At 31.6% G+C, this 20,424-nt stretch overlaps 2 protein-coding genes across 2 annotated transcripts; both read right to left on the bottom strand.

Annotated features, from left to right (window-relative positions):
• Positions 1 to 9,401: 9,401 nt before the first annotated feature.
• On the bottom strand, positions 9,402 to 12,331 carry LOC108911986 (bombyxin E-1-like). Its single transcript, XM_018717081.1, has 4 exons — positions 12,302 to 12,331; positions 12,020 to 12,188; positions 11,757 to 11,942; positions 9,402 to 9,595 (listed from the first exon to the last, which is right to left on the bottom strand). Exons 2-4 carry the CDS (start codon positions 12,186 to 12,188, stop codon positions 9,402 to 9,404), a joined length of 549 nt encoding a protein of 182 aa, XP_018572597.1. The 5' UTR covers positions 12,302 to 12,331.
• A 6,441-nt stretch (positions 12,332 to 18,772) lies between these two features.
• LOC108912000 (LIRP-like) lies at positions 18,773 to 19,410 on the bottom strand. Its single transcript, XM_018717097.1, has 2 exons — positions 19,246 to 19,410; positions 18,773 to 19,132 (listed from the first exon to the last, which is right to left on the bottom strand). Exons 1-2 carry the CDS (start codon positions 19,349 to 19,351, stop codon positions 18,939 to 18,941), a joined length of 300 nt encoding a protein of 99 aa, XP_018572613.1. The 5' UTR covers positions 19,352 to 19,410; the 3' UTR covers positions 18,773 to 18,938.
• Between the last annotated feature and the right edge of the window lie 1,014 nt (positions 19,411 to 20,424).

The following is a 20,424-nucleotide window of genomic DNA, read 5'->3' as shown; positions in this document are numbered from 1 at the left end:
AAAAAAGTCTTATCCGCGAGATTATTGTAAAATTGTCTAAAGGAACATAATACAAGACATCTCTCATCTCGTGAGTCAAAAACTTTTATTAACTAACTTTTCTATTTAAACAAATAAGTGAGGAAAACAGTTTTTTCACTTTGCAGGGAAAACCATCAATTTTAGCGAAAAGTGACTCACAGACAGCTTATAGGGAGTAAAATTATGTATAAAATATAATATAAAAGACGTGTTAAATTAAAATGGGTTAATAAACAAAAAAGTTATTGCAAAAAGACATGAAAAGTGCCCATTTTTAATTTGTTTATAACTATCGCATTTATTGCTAAAATTTTATAAAACCAATGACAAGTTGAGGGTTTTGTCATACTTCAAAAGTGTGCCAAAAGTGGTCGCTGTAGGTGCAATAGTTTTCGCACAATTCTATTTGTTTATAATGGAGGCTCCAAAAGTTATGAACTTTAAGCCTCTGTACAGGCGTTAATTTTCAACCAAACATGATTCTGAAAGCGTCATTGTAATCTTAAAGACGTAATTAAGCGACCTATTAAAAAATATTACCGTTTTTGCGTTTTTCGCTTATAAACAATTTGAATAACATTATTGCTATTTATGCTATCTCACCGAAAATAGATACAATGGATATCTGGCAAAAAATACAATGTTTTTTTGAAGTACCCTCTACGACCAACAGGAGCCACGATAAGAAGAATTTTTTTTTTAAATCGTAGCGCAATTTTTTATAGCTATTAAGACTTGATTTTTTCGCAAAATACAGTTTACGACGTAAACTACGATTTCCCGTGAATTGCATTGAAAAAATGTGGAAAATTAACGACTCACGAGCCCTTTAAAGAAAAGGTACTCGCTAAATAAACTATGCGGCGGCCGGCGGCATGGTGGTGGGGGAAGCTCGTCCAAACGGTTCAAATTGATGCGCGCTGTAATTTTTGCAATATCTCGGCTTCTATTAATTGTAGAAACTTATTTTTTTTTAAACTGGGGTAGCTCGACGAAAAAATAACGATGGGCATATTTACGAATTCGTAGAATAGCCCTGAACCCTAGAAAAAATGCATCTTTTATACTTAAATTTTTTTAATTTACAAAAATGTCACAAAAATTATTCTTAAACGAAATATTAATTAAAATTTCAATTTCGGAATTATTTTTCTATTATTAAATAAATAAATGAAGCTATCGTTCATTTAAAAAGTAATTTTTTTACATATTAAGGCAAAGTAAACTTGTTTTTTCAATATTTTGTTAGCTATTTAATTACGATTTAAATGTAAAATAAAAGTGAAAATTCATAAATTATTTTAGTAATAATATCAAGTCGTGCAATTTTTTTTATTAAATTCCAATAATTCTGACCACAAATTTGATTGTGATGTGAACTTTTTATATCATTCGTGTTTTAATTGCCTTTTATCCAAGAATATTAAACATTCTTGAGTGGATAAAATGCTACTTAAAACACTTATACAATAAATAGCTATATACGTGTAATAATTTGTGGTTTATATTTTTGTCAGAACTTGAAAACAATCCTTAAAAGGACTATAAACGTTTGGGAAATTATGTTAAAAAATTTTAACAGTAATGTGCTAGCAAAAGGTGCACTACACAGAAATTTTCGTAAAAAATCCATGACATTTTTGGATTTTATTTTAATTTTTTAGTAATATGTGACACAATTGTAGTTAGCCATATTTTCTATATAAATTATAGGCAACTTTTTCCATGTACAATTATATCTCAAACAAAAAAAAACGTACATTTTTCATTAAAGGGTCAATTTCAGAGATATTCTAAATTTACTCAACTGTGTGATAAGCTTACTTTAATTTAAAGTAAAAGTTTTTTGTATATAGTATTTGTGTACCTCCTAAACGAATAAGCATTTTAAAATAATTGTGACAAACCTTTTGGCCCCAAAATAATTCCCCTGTCTAAGGACACGGTATTGAATATAATTCACCGAATTTGTTTGGAATGGTAGATTAAATCATCCAATGAAATTATTCGCAGCTGACGTAAAACGCTAGCAGCCCAGTGATTGCAAAAACTGGAATGTTTACAACCGCTCTGTCGTATTGCTTTCAGAATCTAACATTTTCCTGCTGTTCAATTAAACCGATAATTTGAGGTGACGCCTTCCGAAGTCCCTTTTTTACTTCCCCCGCCTAGAATCGTGGTCTTTTAATTTAAGAATCCTGTTTCTTTTTGCATCGCGATCCCTTTGACACCAAATATTAGGAAATACAGCCTAAAAAGAATACGGATGGGTATACAGGGTGTTAATTAATCCGGCCAGAGATATTGACAGTTGTTTTAGTTGCTATCAACAAAAATATCTGATAGCCCAGGGCAGGTGTGTCAAAATATCCCACTTCTTAGAGTGGGATATTTTGACCTTCCAAATGGTTTTTGAAAAATTAAAATCGGTTGATTAGGACGGCCACAGAAAATTTTTAAGGTTTACACTTTTTTTTATTTTTAAACAATTAGATTACATTATCAATTTGCAATTTAGTTTTTTCGAAAATTATAATTTTAAAGTACTCGGAAATACTCTTCTTTTTAAAAAAAGCTAAATTACGTTCTCGAGATATAAGCGGTCAAAGTTTATCGGATTTACCGTTAATTTATAAACAATTTAGCAAGAAACTTTTTCTTTTTTCCGAGTTCTAAGCTGGAAAAAATTTTCATGTCCACAAATTATCGGCAACATAGATAAATCAGCGGAAAAGCTGTCACTCGCACGCACGAAAAGTGACTCAAAACACGAAAAGTGGGGGAGGGGGCTTTCGCTCCGAGACTGAATCGGAGGTTCAAAATGCGAAGGTACGAAAAAAATTGCATTATATCGGCTTCTAATGGACCAATTTCGATCTTTTTTTTAATCCGATGTCTCGCGAGCCAAGGAATTGTAATTTTGAAAATATTCCGAACCTCGCCGAGATCTAGGGATCTAGACTTTTATTATGTGATTTGTACTGAAGGTAATCCAGAAAAAATTGCTTGTCCCCTCTCACATCCACCTCAAAACAGATCCGCCCTGGTCTATGAGAGATCTGAGCCTACATTGTAAATGTTTTTCGTTGTAAGTAAAATAAATCTTAAATAGTAAGTTGCAATAGAAACTACAGAAAAAGGGGGACCTGAAAGTGACTAAAAAATATTGACGTCGAAAGGAATAGAAATAGAGCACCTTCATGCCACAAACGAAACTATTAAGGAAAGCTAAAGAATGTTAAAACCAAAATAAAAAGGTGGTTTAAAAAATGGCGTTGAAAGCGTTTCTCATGTGTTATAAACTTTCTAGCACTGTACATTCACTGACGTCAATTGCAAAAAATATTAAATGAATCTAAAAATATATATGAAGAAAATATGTATTCTTAATTTTCGTTGGCAATTGCTGCACGTTTACATTGCTCCGATCACGTTCTCGTCGGTACAAAAAGTCGTGCCAAATGAAATTGGCGGCAGTGAATATTACATTACGTTAAAAGATCGTGAAAAGGCTCTTGAAAATACACTCGAGGGGTAATGAACGTGATTATTGGATGAGTTTCGAATATAATAATATTACGGGCATGAAAGTGTCGGGAATATTTCCATTACAAAGATGGATGTATATAAAAGAGGAAATAAATAAATAAGAGCCTTTTTAAATGCGCTCTTTCGACGATAATTCGTCACGTTATGCCAAGTTCGGGATCCGATTAAAGTCAGTGCTCCATCAAATAAGATAATTCTAGAAAATATTCTGCGTTGTCTTTTCGCGGCTCGCTATACACAAATTGAGGTTAGGGACAGTAGCAGCTTTCCTTGTAACTGAGCTAACTGATACCAAGTGAGTAGATCACTTAAACTGAATGCGCATTGTATATAAATTACAACAAGCGTAATATTTGTAAAAAAAGACGGTTTATTTCTAATGATTATAAATTTTTACGAATAATAAAACTGTTTGTCTTTACCTACATAGGATTTATGTTGCAGTGTGGATCCAAAAAACTATGTTTAAAAAGCAATAATTACACACAGCAGCATTTTAATCTGAAAAAAACGAATGGATGAACGCTTTTGACTAACAAAATCCCTTTATTCAACGCGGATTTATCGCTGTTCCAGTTACATTTAGTTTCGCAAAACTCCAGTTTAAGCCGTCCCCAATCATTAAGTATAATTTTGTAATTTGTGGCATATTGGTTGGAAATAGATATGATATCGCGTCCTCTTGTAACCGCGCTGAAAATTCCGGGCACGTTTTCAGTGAACTGAACTCCCTCGTTCCGGGATAATAAAGATTTTCTGCGGAATTATGCCTTTGGTTAAAATGAAGGGCTATTAGATTCTGACGAAAACTCGTTTATTATCGGGAAACAACATTGTTTAGGTTTACATTGTCGGGGAAGTATTTTATATAGGGTGTAATCAATAAAATTCCATAAAGTCGATATTGCACAATATGTCAACAGCGCCACGGTATGACAGATGTTAAGATGATGACGTTGACAGTAAATGACAGTGACACTGAAAGTGTGTGACAGTTCAAGGTCTGTGCTTGTTTTTGTGTGCCACTATATCGTTAGTTTAAAACTACAAAACAGTTTCTTAAATCTTCTGAATTTTCTGAATTTATTAATTTTCACCATAATCGTTTACCTCTGGATGCGCAGTCAGCTGTCTTACAATTTAGATCAAGTAATTCGATCCGCGCTGTTGCCAAGATGTGATAAAATTCCCCAATATCTACGCATTTTCAAAATGACATGGTTAATATCGAAATGAAGGTGTAATGGTAATATAAAACAACATTTTTCCTGTTAAACTTCACGTATATTATTTAATAAATGTCCTTTTCTATGTCTCTACATTCCGTTTCTGGTTACTGAAGTCGTATCTCGCCATACAAAGACAGAACCATCGTTTAATTTATTTTAATGTGCCTATACGTTTGTTGACAATTACAATAATTCTAATCGCGGGGCTTGCAGTACAACTTCAAGTGTTCTCGTGAACAAGACTTGTAACAGCACTCGTTCACAATTCCATCCGACTTACGAAACTTTCGTGGAATCAAGGACCTCGCAGATTCCTTTTGCAAGAAGGGGAAAATCAGGTTGGAGTCGTCGAAGGCGGCCTCTGCCGCGTCATCGTATTCACCGTAGTTGAATATGTCATTGTCTGAAAATTAAAAAAAAATGTAGTAAAGGGGCGTACAAAATTATTGAAGGTGACGTCAAGCATTGAAGTTAAAAAGGTCGTCAAAAATCTCACTGTAACAGTTCTCCAAGCCAATGACAGCAACGAATCAGTGTGGAAAACTGTAGAAGAAAAGTACAAAAAATATTCGAAGAATTTTTTCGAGAAATCAATAGTTTTTTAGTTATTCACGATTGAAAACTTGGAATTTTGAGTGAAAAAAAAACACTTTTTCAAAGTATTTTTCGCGATTAACTCAAAAACTACGCATTTTATTAAAAAAGTGTAATGAACAAAAATGTAGCTTATAAATAAACAAAATTTTTAAAAAGTGTTGTACGTCCTATACAAAGCGAACTATGGTTAATGGAAGAGGACTTGTTTTGGGGGGAATACTCAAATCGATGTATTCAACGTCAAATAATGAAAAAAGGATTAATTTTACGTGTATAACGCTCCTGGAGTTTTTTGTAGTACTCAGAAAGACCTTCAAAATGAGTACTTATAAAAGTTAATTAGACCAAAATTGAAGGAGTTATCGTCAAAAACAGATGGGTTGCTCATATTTTTTAAGGAAAAATGAGCAGTAAACGCTGTACCATTTCCATCAGAATTAAAATTAATCGTAGACCCTTTAAAATTAGTTTTGTTTTGGTGTTTTTCTTACGATTCTGAAGGTTTAGAATCCGTATTTTTTTAATAATGTACGGTAAAAGTTGAAAACGTATTTTTCATTATTCAAAAAAAATTGCCTTATTTATATAATAACTCTAAAACTATGAAAGATACGTAAAAAATGATAGACAACAAAAATGTATCTTTTTTTCAACAAATATTTTGCTTTTTCTATTCCTATAGCATAAAAAATAAAGGAAATATCACCGCTTGAAGTATCAATCTTAGTGAAAAAACTACCTGTTTCGAGCCTTTCGATCTTTTCCCTTTAAAAAACGAAGGACTTAAAAGGTTTTATATGCAAACGATCTTACAGCTCTTGAAATTATCTTTAAAATGCATTTTTGTAGGATACTATAGCTTCAAAATTAACCGAGTTATGGTAAAAAAACCAATGAATTTTTTTCGGAGCAATATAGACTTTCTCATTTTTATATATTATATTATATTATACAAATAAAATAAGTAAAAAAATTATTGAGATCATTTATATGCAGCGTAGCAATTTTTTTTATGATTGATTATATTTAAAAATCGATTATAATAAAAATATTTTACATTAATATTGGTAAAAGGGTAGTTGATAAGAGTTGAAAATGGCAAAAGTAAAATATTCTTTCATAAACAATATAAGAGAATTTTTATTTCAAATTATTGCACAATTATAGCATTCCAAGATTTAAAGCGTAATTTTTTATAAATTGTTTAGCACAGGGGTGATTTATAAGGGTTGAAAAGTATTATGAGATACAAATTCTTTCATAAGCAATGAGATAATTTTTATATTAAATAATTGCACTGTTAAAGCATTCCAAGTTTTTAAAAAGTATTTTTTTATCATTTTTGTCAATACAGGGGTGGTTTTTAGGAGTTGAAAGGGAAAAATTATTTTATTAGCTATAAGGTAACTTTTATTTTAAATAATTGCACGATTTAATCATTCCAAATCTTTAAAAAGTAATTTTTTATCATTATGTTTTTCATAGGGGTAGTTTTTAAGGGTTAAATAAAGGGTCGAAAAGCTCAAATATATCATAAAACATTTCGAGCACATGGAAGATTATTTAATCTTTGTGCTTGAACAAGATTTTTATCAATAAAATGCTTAAAACTTAATTTTTTCAATTTTTTTCACTTAGGGGTAGTTTTTACCCCTAAAAAACAAAAGGCGTTAATCGGGCCTATGTCACTTTTGAACTTGAGCCTAAGATGAGTCTTATACTAAATTTTCATGCAAATCCATACAGTTTGAAAGAATTCAGACGTTACAACTGATTATCAGCTTCAATAACTACTATTTTGAAAATATGTTACGATATTTGGAACGTAGTTTGTATTAAAAATTCTAAAAATACTTACAAACTCTCTTATCAGGTCCATTGTAATTTCCTTGGCATGCTAGACTAACTACCCGCCAGAGCCGTTCTCCGCAAAATTTTTCTCTTTTCATTAAGCGGTTGAGGTCGTAAGGATTCGAGTTTATGGAATAGAAGTTTATTGCTATGAAGAACAAAATCTTAATGTCCATCTGAAAGCGAAACATAGTTACATTTTTCAAAGCACTGCGTTTAGTTTGCGGATGTTAGTGTCAATGATCAATTGCGTAACAGTGCCTTAGATTAGGGGAACTACAAAAAATATCAATACACCTGATGTGACATGACAACAGGGGTTAGACAGGGGAAAAATAAACAGTCAGTATATGTCAACACCTCATTTTATTCCATTTATTTGGTTTTATGTTTATTCATTTGCAAAAATAAGTTTTTACGACGAAATTTTTGAAAACAAGTTTATGATGTGTTTCTAAAGGTTAAAGATAGCCTTCGTATAAATATGAAATGTAAAGAAAACCATATAATTCCAATCCAATACAAATTTAAAAAATCAAGCGACTTATATAGGGTAATGCATAAATTACTGAAAAAAATTGGGAATAGGTGCGTTATGAAAAATGTTCAATATCGTAAAAAATTGTTTGTAAAATCCTTATAGTTTCCGAGAGAAAAATTATTGAAAGATTTGTGATACTGTTTACATTAGTTTTTCAAGTGTCAAAAATAGCTTACGTGTATAGCACCTCGAGTTGATAGATATCGTTTCAATCTATGGTAAAGCAAGACAACATTTGTATTATGGTGAAGCAATTGCTTTATGGTGAAGCAAGACAAAATTGACAAAAATTTGAATCAGTTGCTATATCATCAGGTATGTCAAATTATTTAATTTATTATTTTATTAATTAAAACCACAAATATTTTTTGAAAAATTCTTGAATTGCCCTGTATTATCAAAGTAGACCTACTTATAAAATTTTTCGTAACACTGTAACCATTACAATCTTCGATTTAAACAATAATTATGGGAAATACACAGCATCATAAATTTAATTTTGATAAGCAATCAATAACATCCTGGAATATGAATTTTGTAACATCTCTAATCTCCTCATAATGTTTTAAAGTTTAAATTTATTGCATTCGTTTTATTTATCAGTTTTAGAAAAATTGTCCAATTTACACTACTTTTAATACTGTTTTTCTAACCTAAACAGTATTAAATTTAAATAAACGATATCCAACTAATTTTTGACGGTACGCTAATGGAAACCGCAAAAGGTCTACTTCTGCTATCAACAAAAACATAACAAGTGACTACGTCATACGTTTAAAGGTTCCTTTATAAATATACAGCAGCCGACGAAAACTATCAATAAGTACGCGTCAGATAAACAAAAATAGTTCGTGAACTCACCTCTGTGTTTCAGAATCCGTGCACAACTGATCTTTTCAATAATGCGCTCAGCTTTTATACATCGATATTGTTTACTACCTTCTTAAACACATTCAAATTTCAAAACATGTTAATATGCAAAGAAGTTGAATCTACCCCCACATGCATATGTTAGTATACTTTAAAACGTTAATGAATATTAGATTAGACGGGTTGCTAATATCTAAGGGCGCCAACTCAAGGACGTGTCTGGTCTTAACAATAACAGAAATTGTTAATCTATACGTTTCGAGGAAAAGAAATGGTAGTTAGCGTAGGCGCAGGAGAAACGTAGATGGGACGAATTTTGAAGAGGTTCCCCAAAAGGTAGACAGAAAACAACATGTTACTTCTGTAGATCGATTTTTAATGGAAATTTACGTCAATTTTGTATGACATTTAATTAGATTCAACTAAAAATTATCCAAGCTTCTACTGGAAAAGAATAACATCAAATAATACACCGGCATATTAACATAAAAACTCCACATTTTCCAATTTCCAAACTCCTATAGATTATAACCTTTGTAACTTATAAAACTCACATACCGTTGGCAAAGTAATGAACTTAACAGATCTCAACAAGTTATCTTTAGAAGAGTAAGGACTATTTTATAAAAATGTCACAACAATTGAATTAAACTGTTCCAAATCTTTGTCAAAACATTTATTACAACTGTTATATTTTTTATACTGTGTTTCCTTTATTCGGCAGATACTTCGCAGGATAAATCTCATTTTCCACAGTAATATCGCATTTCATCAATCGTACAGGGTTTGTGGCAACACTCGTCAGCAACTTCTCTGCGAGGTTTCTGAGGAACGAAGGACTTTGCGAATTCTTTCGACAGAAACGGAAAATCGAATCCGCCATCACTTACGTCGTTGTAGTCGTCTTCGACTTCATTGTAAGCTAAGGTTTCTCCATCTAAAACAATAATTGAAGCATCACGTAAAGTTCTGTTAAAATAAAAAAAATGTATAATGTATAGCTCCGCCCATAGCGCGCTGCAGTTTCTAGGTACTTTCCCGTTCACCACTGCGGATATTTTAAAAGTTCACATTACGTTTGAGAAGTCGTCTTCGCATAAGTATTTGAGGAAAATCTTATTGCGTTTATGGAGAGCGATGAGGATATTAGAATAGTCATAATAATATGAAGTATATTGGAATAACGATAAAAGTCAATTGAAGGCAACATAAAAAAGTCAATTATGTGGTAACACGACCCCATTTTTGTCCCTATGCTTTTGTTTGTCTTCCAGGAAACTAAATTAAATGTAAATGTAAATTCAATTTTCAATTCGGTCGTGTAGGAAACACATTTTGTATAAAACGAAAACCATACTCAACAAAAATGCTTTATTAAACATAAATCAAGTGTTTCGTCCGTACAGAGGTAAGTCAAAAGCATTCTAAGCGTTTTATTATTAAATTTATACCCCTAGTTTTACAATTATTTGATCAAGACTGCTACAATAAGGAAATTTATTGATTTGATATGTGAACTCGCTCTTTTTACCCCACCATCATCACGAACAAAGGCGAAATGTTCCGATGCTGCACATCGACAGCATAACTATAATTTTAAAGTGTGTTCTTCAAGAACGTGTGCCCCATTTATTTTTGAGAAAAGGAATCATTATGATAGTCCAGGCGCTTTGGCGTTTGTGTTTTAAGTAATCTATTTTGTTGTACAGAAAAGTCCAAAATATTATGTAGAATAAGAATCCGAGTGTGCCTATTTCAAAAAACCATTGTTAAATTCAGGGGAACAACATATAAACAAAAAGAACGAAAAATGACCCGTTTTTCGACATATTTTTCCTTCTAACAATGAAAGTAAGCCCTAAATAAAAAAAATCATTCTTTATTTTTTGTTTATTTGACGATTTTCTATAAAGTTGCAACAACTGTGAATCAAAAAAGTTGAATTTTACATTAACAATGGGCGAAAAATAGTAGAAAATCATACGTATATTTGGAACAATTTTTAAAATAAGACAAATATTTGTAAATATTGATGAAACTTTGTGAACAAATAGTAAACATATGTCAATTATATCCTAAAAATTTTTCAACGATCGATAGCGTGGTTTTTGATTGACAGGATTGTAATACTAAAAATATCTATTTTTCACACAGCTATAACAAAAACTTTCACATACTAACGAATTTTTACCTCGGTGTCCTTGTACTTACATGACTTTTTGTCGAAGACTGGGTAGCGACCTCTACACACCATGCTCAACGTATTTGTCAGGTGAGATCCGCAGTATCTCGCTCTTTTCATCATCAGGTGGTTCAAGTATGGCGACGAACACACGTAAAAGACGTTTATCATGACAATAAAAAAGACTTTAAAATACATCTGGAAAGAATATAAGAATTTTTTGAACAGTATACGCATTAAAAGTAGCGCTATATTAATAAAAAATATTATCGGCAACGTAAAACAAGGGAGCATACATATTCCTTCTTTTAGTACTAAGAACCAAATAAGTACTTACCTTAAAGTAATTATTCTAGCCTAGGTTAACAGGAGAGTGAGTTCTGGAAGCGATTTCTAGCTTTTATATAGGTACCGCAATATGTAAAACGTTCCTAATTAATAAATGTTAAATCCTAATCCTTAAATATACCCCCGCATGTGCGTATGAATATGCTTTGAACGAATATTAGATTAGACGGGTTGCTAATGTAGCATTAATGGCGCCACATCAAGGACATCATTCAACAATTAATAAACATTTTAATAAAGTAAGAATAAATTAAGTAATTTTTCTAACTTTATGGATGGATGTCAAAAATGCAAGACTATTTCTTGAAATGAAATGCAGTTAGTTAACTGTCTTATGTTTCACAAAATTCATTGCAAAAACTTCACTATTTGCCATAAAACTCAGAATTGTAAACAAACAATTCCGAATTACTTCTTCACTTCAAGAGCTTAACACTTAAATAAAACAAGAGTAGTAGTTTTTTAATATGTATTTTCAATAATAACCTAGACTAGACTAAGAATCTTGTTAGAATGTACATTTTTTATCATTTTCATATTGCGTTTTCATCAGGTTTCTATTTTCCACAGTAGTACCTCAATTCGTTGAGCGTGCATGACTTGTGGCAGCACTCGCTGACAACTCCTTGCCTTCGGACTTTCTGTGGGACAAAAGACTTTGCCAGGGCTTTGGAGAGGAATGGGAAGTCTATCTCAGCCTCTGATGCGTCGTCGTAGTCTCCTTCGTATTCGCTGATGCCCAACCCATCTCCAACTGCGATGACAAAGAAGCGTGTGGTAAAGAAAAGAGAAGAATGTAGAGTTTTGGTTTTGGTGATGTCACATACTTACAGGATTTCTTTTCGTAGGATGGGTATCGTCCTTGGCAGATCATGCTCAAGGTGTTAGTGAGATGAGAGCCGCAGAACCTCGTCCTCTTCGTCAACAGGTGATTCAAATATGGGGACGAGCAGGCGTAGAAGATGTTGATCAAGACGATGAAGTAGACTTTGAAATTCATCTACAAGAATATGGAATACAAAATGTTTAAATAGGTTTTTTCGAAAGTATCGACTACATAGAAAGGATGTATTCAACAATAAGGTATGTATATTATAATAATGGTATACTCACTGTATTGTACTTAGTTCTAGTCTAGGATTTGCAGAAGAGTGACTTTTAGAGCTGGTCCTCCAGCTTTTATATGCTTCAACATCCAGTGCATAACAAATTCGTAAGTATGTAAAAACTTAAATCTGCCCCCACACAATGTGGGGGCAGACTGAAAACGTTAATGAATATTAGATTCGACATGTTTCTAATACATACCTATATTTAGGGCGCCAGATCAAGGACTTTGTATGATTTTTTGAACAACAGACGCTTCTCCTCTATCTTCATTGTTATTAATTCTATAAAATTTTAAATAAATGAAATAATTTGTTGGAGTAATAAGGATACGCTGATTTTTTAATTGCAGTTGACATCAACTTAATTGGAATAGGAGAAAGGAAACTACAAAAATTTTTAAATAGTGGCATAGAATCGGAATTTTTAGATACAAATCATGAATGTAGGTACGTAATGATATTTTCTCAATTCAGCGATTTAAGAAAACAATAAATACATGATTTATAGTTACAGGTATTTGTTTATTTTTTTACAGCATTAATATTAATTTTTTGCCAGCAATTTTATATCATTATATAATCCTTCCTTGGACACAAATTCAGTTCTATAGAAAATTTCGATTACATCGAAATAATTCCAATTCGATCCATTTTTAATTCCAATTGACATTAAACTCTAACAGAAATCTAATACAAGCCCAGTAGGATTTAAGTCAATGAAGTTTTTCTAAGTATATCAATAGAAAAATCGAAAGGCTATCTAAATTTTCGTTTGCAAAAGAAAAATCAAGTTATATTTTTTATTATGTATCTCTTGTTATACAAGGGGTCCCAAAAAGTTGAGACGCCCCTCGACCACAGCATATAAGTATTAAAAAAATATTACTTAAACTACTTATTTTCTTAGATATTCAGGAAATATGTTATACTGAAATAAAGAAACGAATATTAAATGGAAAGTGTCTAATTAAAACAGTTTATTTATTAATTTACATTATTTTTAACAAAATCACAATTTCCGTGAGAGGAGAAAACAATATTATTATATTATTTTGTTATACCATACTACAGATTATATAAAACAGAACATAAAAGAGAAATAAATGATAAAAAAAATTTTCTTTGAAAGCAAAAAATGTTTCAAAGAATCACCTTTCATATCACTTATAATTGTAGGTAATCATATGTACATATTGAACTATAAAATAAATTTATATATTATCTACTACAATACCATATTGCGGTATTAATATATTATTGGTGCAACAGAAATATACAGTTAATTTTATCGTCAAATAGTTTGAATACAAATATTGCAGATTAATATAAGGGGTCATCCATAAATTACATTCAAGTAAATGGGGAGGGAGGGTATCACGGAAATGTGACAATGTGTGACAAGGGGTAGGGGGAGTCAAAAGTTTTGTGACGTCACATGTTACAATTTAAAATACTAAAACGCGAAATTTAGATGTGAATAAAAAACTATAAAAATCTACGAACTTGATCTATATTTATTAATAATTTAGCATTCTCGCTATGAGATTATCTCTCATGCAACATTAAAAAATGAAAATAGCTGTTTTCTCTCGATTATTTTTAAATACATGTCTAAATTTAAAAAATGTGTGACGTCACATCAGGAGGGGGGGATTATAAAAATGTGACAACCTGTGACAAGGACGGGAAGAGGGGTTCAAAAGTCCTAAAATTCGTGTGACGTAATTTATGGATGGCCCCTAATCTCCAAACTTTCCCAAAATAAAATTCACTTAATAAAATATGTTATGTGATTTAAATATCATATTTTTTATAATATTAATTTATGACATATATTTGATTTGTACATTTCATACAGAGGAGGGGCAAATAATACTTGCCTGTTCTAAAATACTTTTAATAAGAGTATTAATTAAATACGTTAATGTGTTTTATTTACAAAAAATACGTAAATGCAAAAAAAAACAATCAAACAATGACTCATTTCCTTGTAAATTGAAAATGTGGTACCCCTGACATTTCTAAAGTAGTATTTAAAAAATCTTGTTTCGTTGTACAACTTTCAGCAGGCTATATCTCAATACACATTAAGTTTTGTTCCAAATCGTTATATTAATTCCAAAGCGTTTGATTTTAAAGATTCTGAGACACACTGTATACAGTGTGTACTTAAATGAAGGATCGCAAATACTACTTTGATAATTTTGAGCTCAAAATTTGATAATTGAGACATTTGTCTAGTTGCTTCATTTGCTGGTTACAGCTTTTCTAATAATAAATACCAACATATCTCGAAATATCTTTGACGTAGATTATTGAAACTAGGAGTAGCAACTTAACTAAGGTAAAAATTAACTAGATTTGAATACATTTAATATACCAGTGTCGGAGATACTTGGAAATACCGTCATCATTCTCAGAAATGCGACATTACTTAATATTTTGAAAGTACGGAATATTCAATGATTCTGATGTACTCAGTGATGGTCGGATCCAGTATCTCCACTACTGTCGCCCTAATTTATTTCGAAATATTTGAGTATTTGTAGCTAATAGTTTTTTAATGTACCATTTATGCTCCTCAGTATAAATACATCCTGTATAGTTAATCGTTGTGGAAAAAAACAAACTAATCAATCCTCCTCTCCTTTTCTGTGACCTACTTTGCAGAAACAATGTAAAAACAAAGATTATAAATCTCAGTCCTCAATTTCGTAAAAAAACACAATAATTTTGCAGTATTTGTGAATTATTGGAATTATTTTAAGGTCTAGTTCAGTTCTAAAATATTTTTGCTATAAAACTCGATCCCTTTGATGAAATGAACAATTTCTTTCCAATACTTCAAAAAGAGCAGTGAAATATGATGTACCATATATTTTCTTTATCGCATTCGCCACAAGAGAGGATAGTGGAAAAAGACGTATTCAGAACTATATCGCATTATACATATAAATCCACATACGTACTCGTAAAATAGAAATATTGCTAGTGCGAACCGGTCAGGACTTTTAGAAGGAAAAAGTGTTAGAAATAAAGATAACTTTTATAGTGCACAATTTTTAAGGAATGAAGCCAAAATTCATCGGTGAATTCACACTTTAATAGATTTTTATACAAAACTGAAGTTATTTCTTGATTAATATTTTAATTATAAACAATGAACGTCCTCTTCCCAAATATATGAAGCATATGAAACTACTTGTCAATATTTAGTTATAAGCAAATTGATGTGCTGCCAAAACCATATATTTTTTTAAAAAACAGCAAATCAAATTAATTACTTATAATGCATTTTCTATTTCAGTAATAAGCAGTAAGTAAAACAAATGTATTAAATGTTGAGTATTCTGTATTTTACAAATAACCACTTTATAAAAATATCGTAATATTCCTATTTAAGAATTCATATTAAAGCATAACTTCGAAAAAATATACGTTCCTAAATATTTTTAAGGGCCGATTCTAATTGCCGCAATAGTATCGCATTTCATCAAAGGAACAGGTCTTCTTGCAGCACTCATTGGCGACTTGTCTACGGATTTTTTGTGGGACGAAAGTGTTTGCTAATTCTTTCGATAGGAACGGGAAATTGACCTCACTGTCAGTTACATCGCTGTAGTCTTCTTCATATTCGTTGTTACCGGAAGCGTCTTCATCTAAAACAATAAATGAAAAGCCATAAGAATTTAATAATAGTAAAAACACACTATCGTGATAGAAGTCAAACATACAGTCAAAATATTGCTTCCTTAAGCACATTTTGAGGTTATGTATATAATAATTTTATTTTTAGTTGCAATTGTTGTGGTCCAGTATACCTAATTGTATGGTACTTACACGACTTCTTCTCCATTGAAGCGTAGTGCCCCCTACACACTATACTCAACATGGTCGTCAAGTGGGAACCGCAGTACCTTGTCCTCTTTGCTAACAGGTGATTCAAATATGGCGATGAGCAAACGTAGAAAACATTGATCAACACAATGAAAAAAATTTTGAAGTTCATCTGCAAGAAGTGGGAAATTAGCACTTAAAAACGTTACTTTAAAAGAAATTAGTTGTGAAACAGAATTTTTGAAAAAGTATATATACGTATACTCAAATTTTAATAATATAGACCAAAATTTTTGTTAGTCTCTTTGTACCTATTGATAATAAATAGAATCTTACCCTATTGCACTTTATTTTAGTCCAGGACTTGAAGGAAACTGATTTCTGGAACTATTAGTTTGGCTTTTATATGCCACAGTATCCGGTACATTAAATATTCTTACGCAAAAAACTACCACACATGGTGTAGGAAGAGATTTTGACGAGTATTACATTTGACAGAATATCCAAAACATTCAGGAAACTCAGAAGGGAGTGGCATCTTTGTAAGAAAAACAAGCATTGTTTTCGTTTAAAGTTAACCCAGTATCTATCAATACTTTACTAATTAAATATGGAAGCCTTAGAGGACTATAGTACAATTCTTAAAAATTTATTTGAAGCCATACACTTACATTACTTTAAATAAAGATATCAAAACTATGCATAACAAAATGCGATTTTGTTTTATCTATTTCTTTTTAAAAGATAAATCCCTTGAAAGAAAGTTGTACTAATCATGGCTTTTTGTAGCAAACAATGAAAGGAAAGTTGTGCGGCAGGTAATATTCAATCTGGAATAGCTAAGAATTTGACATTTTTTAAATTGTTATAATTATTAACTGCACTGTTATTGTTATATCTTCATAGAAAAATGTCAAAACAAAAACTGTAAATTTTTAATCTATGAAAGTCAACAATTCCATTAATATCCATTACTTAGCCGTAATACCCATTATTTAATACCAATGCCTCTCATTTAGATATCTAGATTACTTTTTGGATCATTTAAACAGTATTCTTGCCATTCGCAGAATAATTCGATACCTACTCGAATTAAGTTGTTAGGTAGAATATAGTGAAAAATAATTACTTACCTTTTATTGAACTTATTTCTTTTTTTTCTACCGTTACCAGATATAGTCTTTCCAAAATCATTTGAACATGTATAAAAACGCCTAGCAATAACATTTAATAGGCGTATCTAAAAAGTTTTCTGCTAAAGGTAAAAAATTATAATATGTAATTTGTATATAATGGTAGAAAATTTCTATATGTTCATTTGACCAACAACATATTTTAATTATTTATGTCCTCAAACAATTTTATTATATTGATGGTAAATTTCGTTTTGTTCCGTTTCAAAAGGTCTCCAAAACCCCATGCCATTTGTCAACAACTGAATGTATGACCAGGTCGCCCAGTGCGGCAGTGTTTGTGCCGTGTTTGCCCGCGCTTTCATTCTCCAATTGGGCGACCAGACCAGATATGGGTATAACTAAATAAATATGGGATCAAGTTTTTCAAATATTTCAACGCCGAGTTGCTGCGTCAGCGACCTAACCTGGCCAATCTCTTGGTTCTTCCATTGAGATCGGACAGACTATACTATGCTCCCCAAAATAATTAACAGTTTTCCTCAATTTATTGCGAAGAATTTTTTACCAATGTTTCCATTTTTCCATACCCTAATCTTATCTGTAATCCACATGGATTCAACGAGAAAAAAACGACCAGGAGATAGATTATTTGATCTAGAAAAACATATCCAAATTTAGTGAAAGTAAAAGGTGGGGTTTTTGAGAAAATTAATTTTGAAAAAAAAATTCCGTTTTTTTTTTATTTATCTCTGAAAGCTTTAAAGCAATTTGAATTCTGAAAAAAAAACAGGACAAAGCAAATGAAATTCTGCACATTTTAAAACAACGTTTCTATAGGATGATTTGGGTCAAAATGGCGGCCACTGAAAAAAATATGCATTTTCATTTTCGGAATAATGCTGTCACGATGTAAATTTCGACATGACGCCATAGCGCTCTTAAAATTTTTTTCAGAAAAACAAACCACAGGCCTCATAAAATTCAAAGTAGATTAACATCCCAAATTTTCTAAAAATTTGAAGAGGTCGTTTTTTTTTGCTCTTTGAATTCATATGGAAACTACCGAATGTCCCTTGCGCCTTCACCAGAAATTAGAACGATAAAAAACATGTAAAAATAATTTGTTGTATTATATACAGGGTGTATCATAATTAATAGCGCAACTTGAAACAGCTGTAGTCACACGATACTAGAAGCAAAATAGTCTTGGTAAACATCGCCCTGTTTTTGACGAGGTATTTTTATTGTAGAAGGCAAATAATGGGATTGTGCCACTATACAGGGTGTTAATTAAGTATGTACAATAAATTCAACAGACGATTATTTGAGTAATTTTAAGACAAAAAGTTCATAAAAACATTGGTCCGCAGATGCTTCGTTTTGAAGATACAGAGTGTTAAACTTTCGTAAAAAAAATTGCTATTTCGTAAATATCTTAAATACCCTTTACCCAATTTTGTTGTAATTTTTAAATAAAACGAAGATAGTACATCTTAGTATTCTGTATTTTTAATAAGAACCAATTTATAAAAATATCATAAACAGTCCTAAACTAGGCTATTCAAGAGATTTTGCCATGGAACTCATCATAATCGTGAGAATATTATTTTTTTTAACATTTTTCGTATTGTTTTTTCTTCATTCAGCAGGCAGGTTGCAGGAAAGACTCTATTTGCCGCAGTAGTTTCTCAACTCGTTAATGCTACAAGGCTTGTGACAACACTCGTCCACAATTCCCCTGCGGATTTTCTGCGGAACGAAGAACCTTGAATATTCTTTAGACAGGAATGGGAAATCGACGTCGTTGTCGCTTATGTCGTTGTAGTCTCCCTCGTATTCGTTGTAGCTGAAACCATCACCATCTGAAACAACGAACGAATAAAAAACAACTAAAGACGCTCGCAGTGGACGTATGGAGAACTACATGACTGATGGCGGGAAATTTAAAATTTATATATAATTACATAGAACTCACATGATTTTTTGTCGTATGATGGGTACCGTCCTCTACACACCATGCTCAATGTGTTGGTCAGATGGGAGCCACAGTACCTTGTTCTTTTCGTCAACATATGATTCATATAGGGCGATGAACATACATAGAGGATGTTGATAAGGACAATGAAGAAGACATTGAAGTTCATCTGCAAAAAATTGTGTTGGTCATTAAAAGCAAACCTGAAACTGAATTTACAGTAAAAGACAATATAAGTTACTACAATTATTTCCAAGATATGAACCAATATTGTCTTCTACAAACAAGCCAACATTCATTCGCGTATTGCAATAACAAATACGGTTTTACCTTAGTGTAGCTCTAGCCTAGGACTTGCAGCAGAGTGTCTCCAAGAACTAGTGGCTGGCCTTTTATATGCCCTCATAGTTCGTCATCTTCCAGACTCCGTGGGCACATATTTGAAAATATTATGTGGACAATTAATATGTAAATGTATATTTGGTAACTTAGCACATATTTAGGTATCAAACGTTCACAGCTGACTGAGCTTCACGTCTTCATAAATTTAATATGTCGGTGAATCGGCGAAGGCCGGGACGGTAAGTGGTGAAGAAATAATCAGGATGACAAATTGTGGTAAAGTCCAGATTTCGTGGAGGTAAGGGTATAAGAATATAATCGGGTCAGTGTTGTTATTGTGATTGGTTCGTGTTCATGAATGCGAATATGTTTCTGCGAAATAGAAAAAATAGCATTAATATGAATTTTTTTATGATTTACAACATACTCTTTACTTTATTGTTTTCATTGAGTGTCTCAAATTACGACAAATGTAGTATACAAGTTCCATTTTAACGTTCCATTTCAAAAAATTTGTAAATTTTGTGTAGGTGTTTTTGTAAATTGCATGATGTAATATCAATAATACAGTAAACTCGACAGTTCTTAGAATAATTATTTATTTTCATGGTCATAGAATAGTACGATAACATAACCCCAATATTTATCTGTCAATTTTGACATCTCTAACAAATCTACGAAATTCGTAAAAAATTGAAATGTCTAGTTGTACTTTTCCCGGAACTTGTGCCCGCCATTTTTTTTCTCCTAAAAAATGTTAATTTCGTTCAATATCAAGAACCAGCCTTTAGTCTGATTTCCTTGTAGAGGTCGCTAGTTACGATCTTTCCCAACGAC

This window comes from Anoplophora glabripennis, unplaced genomic scaffold (assembly GCF_000390285.2).
Source record: "Anoplophora glabripennis isolate ALB-LARVAE unplaced genomic scaffold, Agla_2.0 scaffold88, whole genome shotgun sequence".
Lineage (NCBI taxonomy): Eukaryota > Metazoa > Arthropoda > Insecta > Coleoptera > Cerambycidae > Anoplophora > Anoplophora glabripennis.
Note: the sequence above shows the minus strand (reverse complement) of the source record. Positions and strands in the feature narration are given on the sequence as shown.

What these genes read in the sequence shown, in the direction of transcription:
- LOC108911986 (XM_018717081.1), bottom strand. Translation starts at nt 12,188, where the DNA reads ATGAATTTCAAAGTCTACTTCATCGTCTTGATCAACATCTTCTACGCC. An exon ending in ATCCTACGAAAAGAAATCCT is followed by an intron (nt 11,943 to 12,019) that starts GTAAGTATGTGA and finishes TTGTCATCGCAG; the next exon opens with TTGGAGATGGGTTGGGCATC. An exon ending in CAACGAATTGAGGTACTACT is followed by an intron (nt 9,596 to 11,756) that starts GTGGAAAATAGA and finishes TTATTGTTTTAG; the next exon opens with ATGGAGAAACCTTAGCTTAC.
- LOC108912000 (XM_018717097.1), bottom strand. Translation starts at nt 19,351, where the DNA reads ATGAATCATATGTTGACGAAAAGAACAAGGTACTGTGGCTCCCATCTG. An exon ending in ATCATACGACAAAAAATCAT is followed by an intron (nt 19,133 to 19,245) that starts GTGAGTTCTATG and finishes TCGTTGTTTCAG; the next exon opens with ATGGTGATGGTTTCAGCTAC.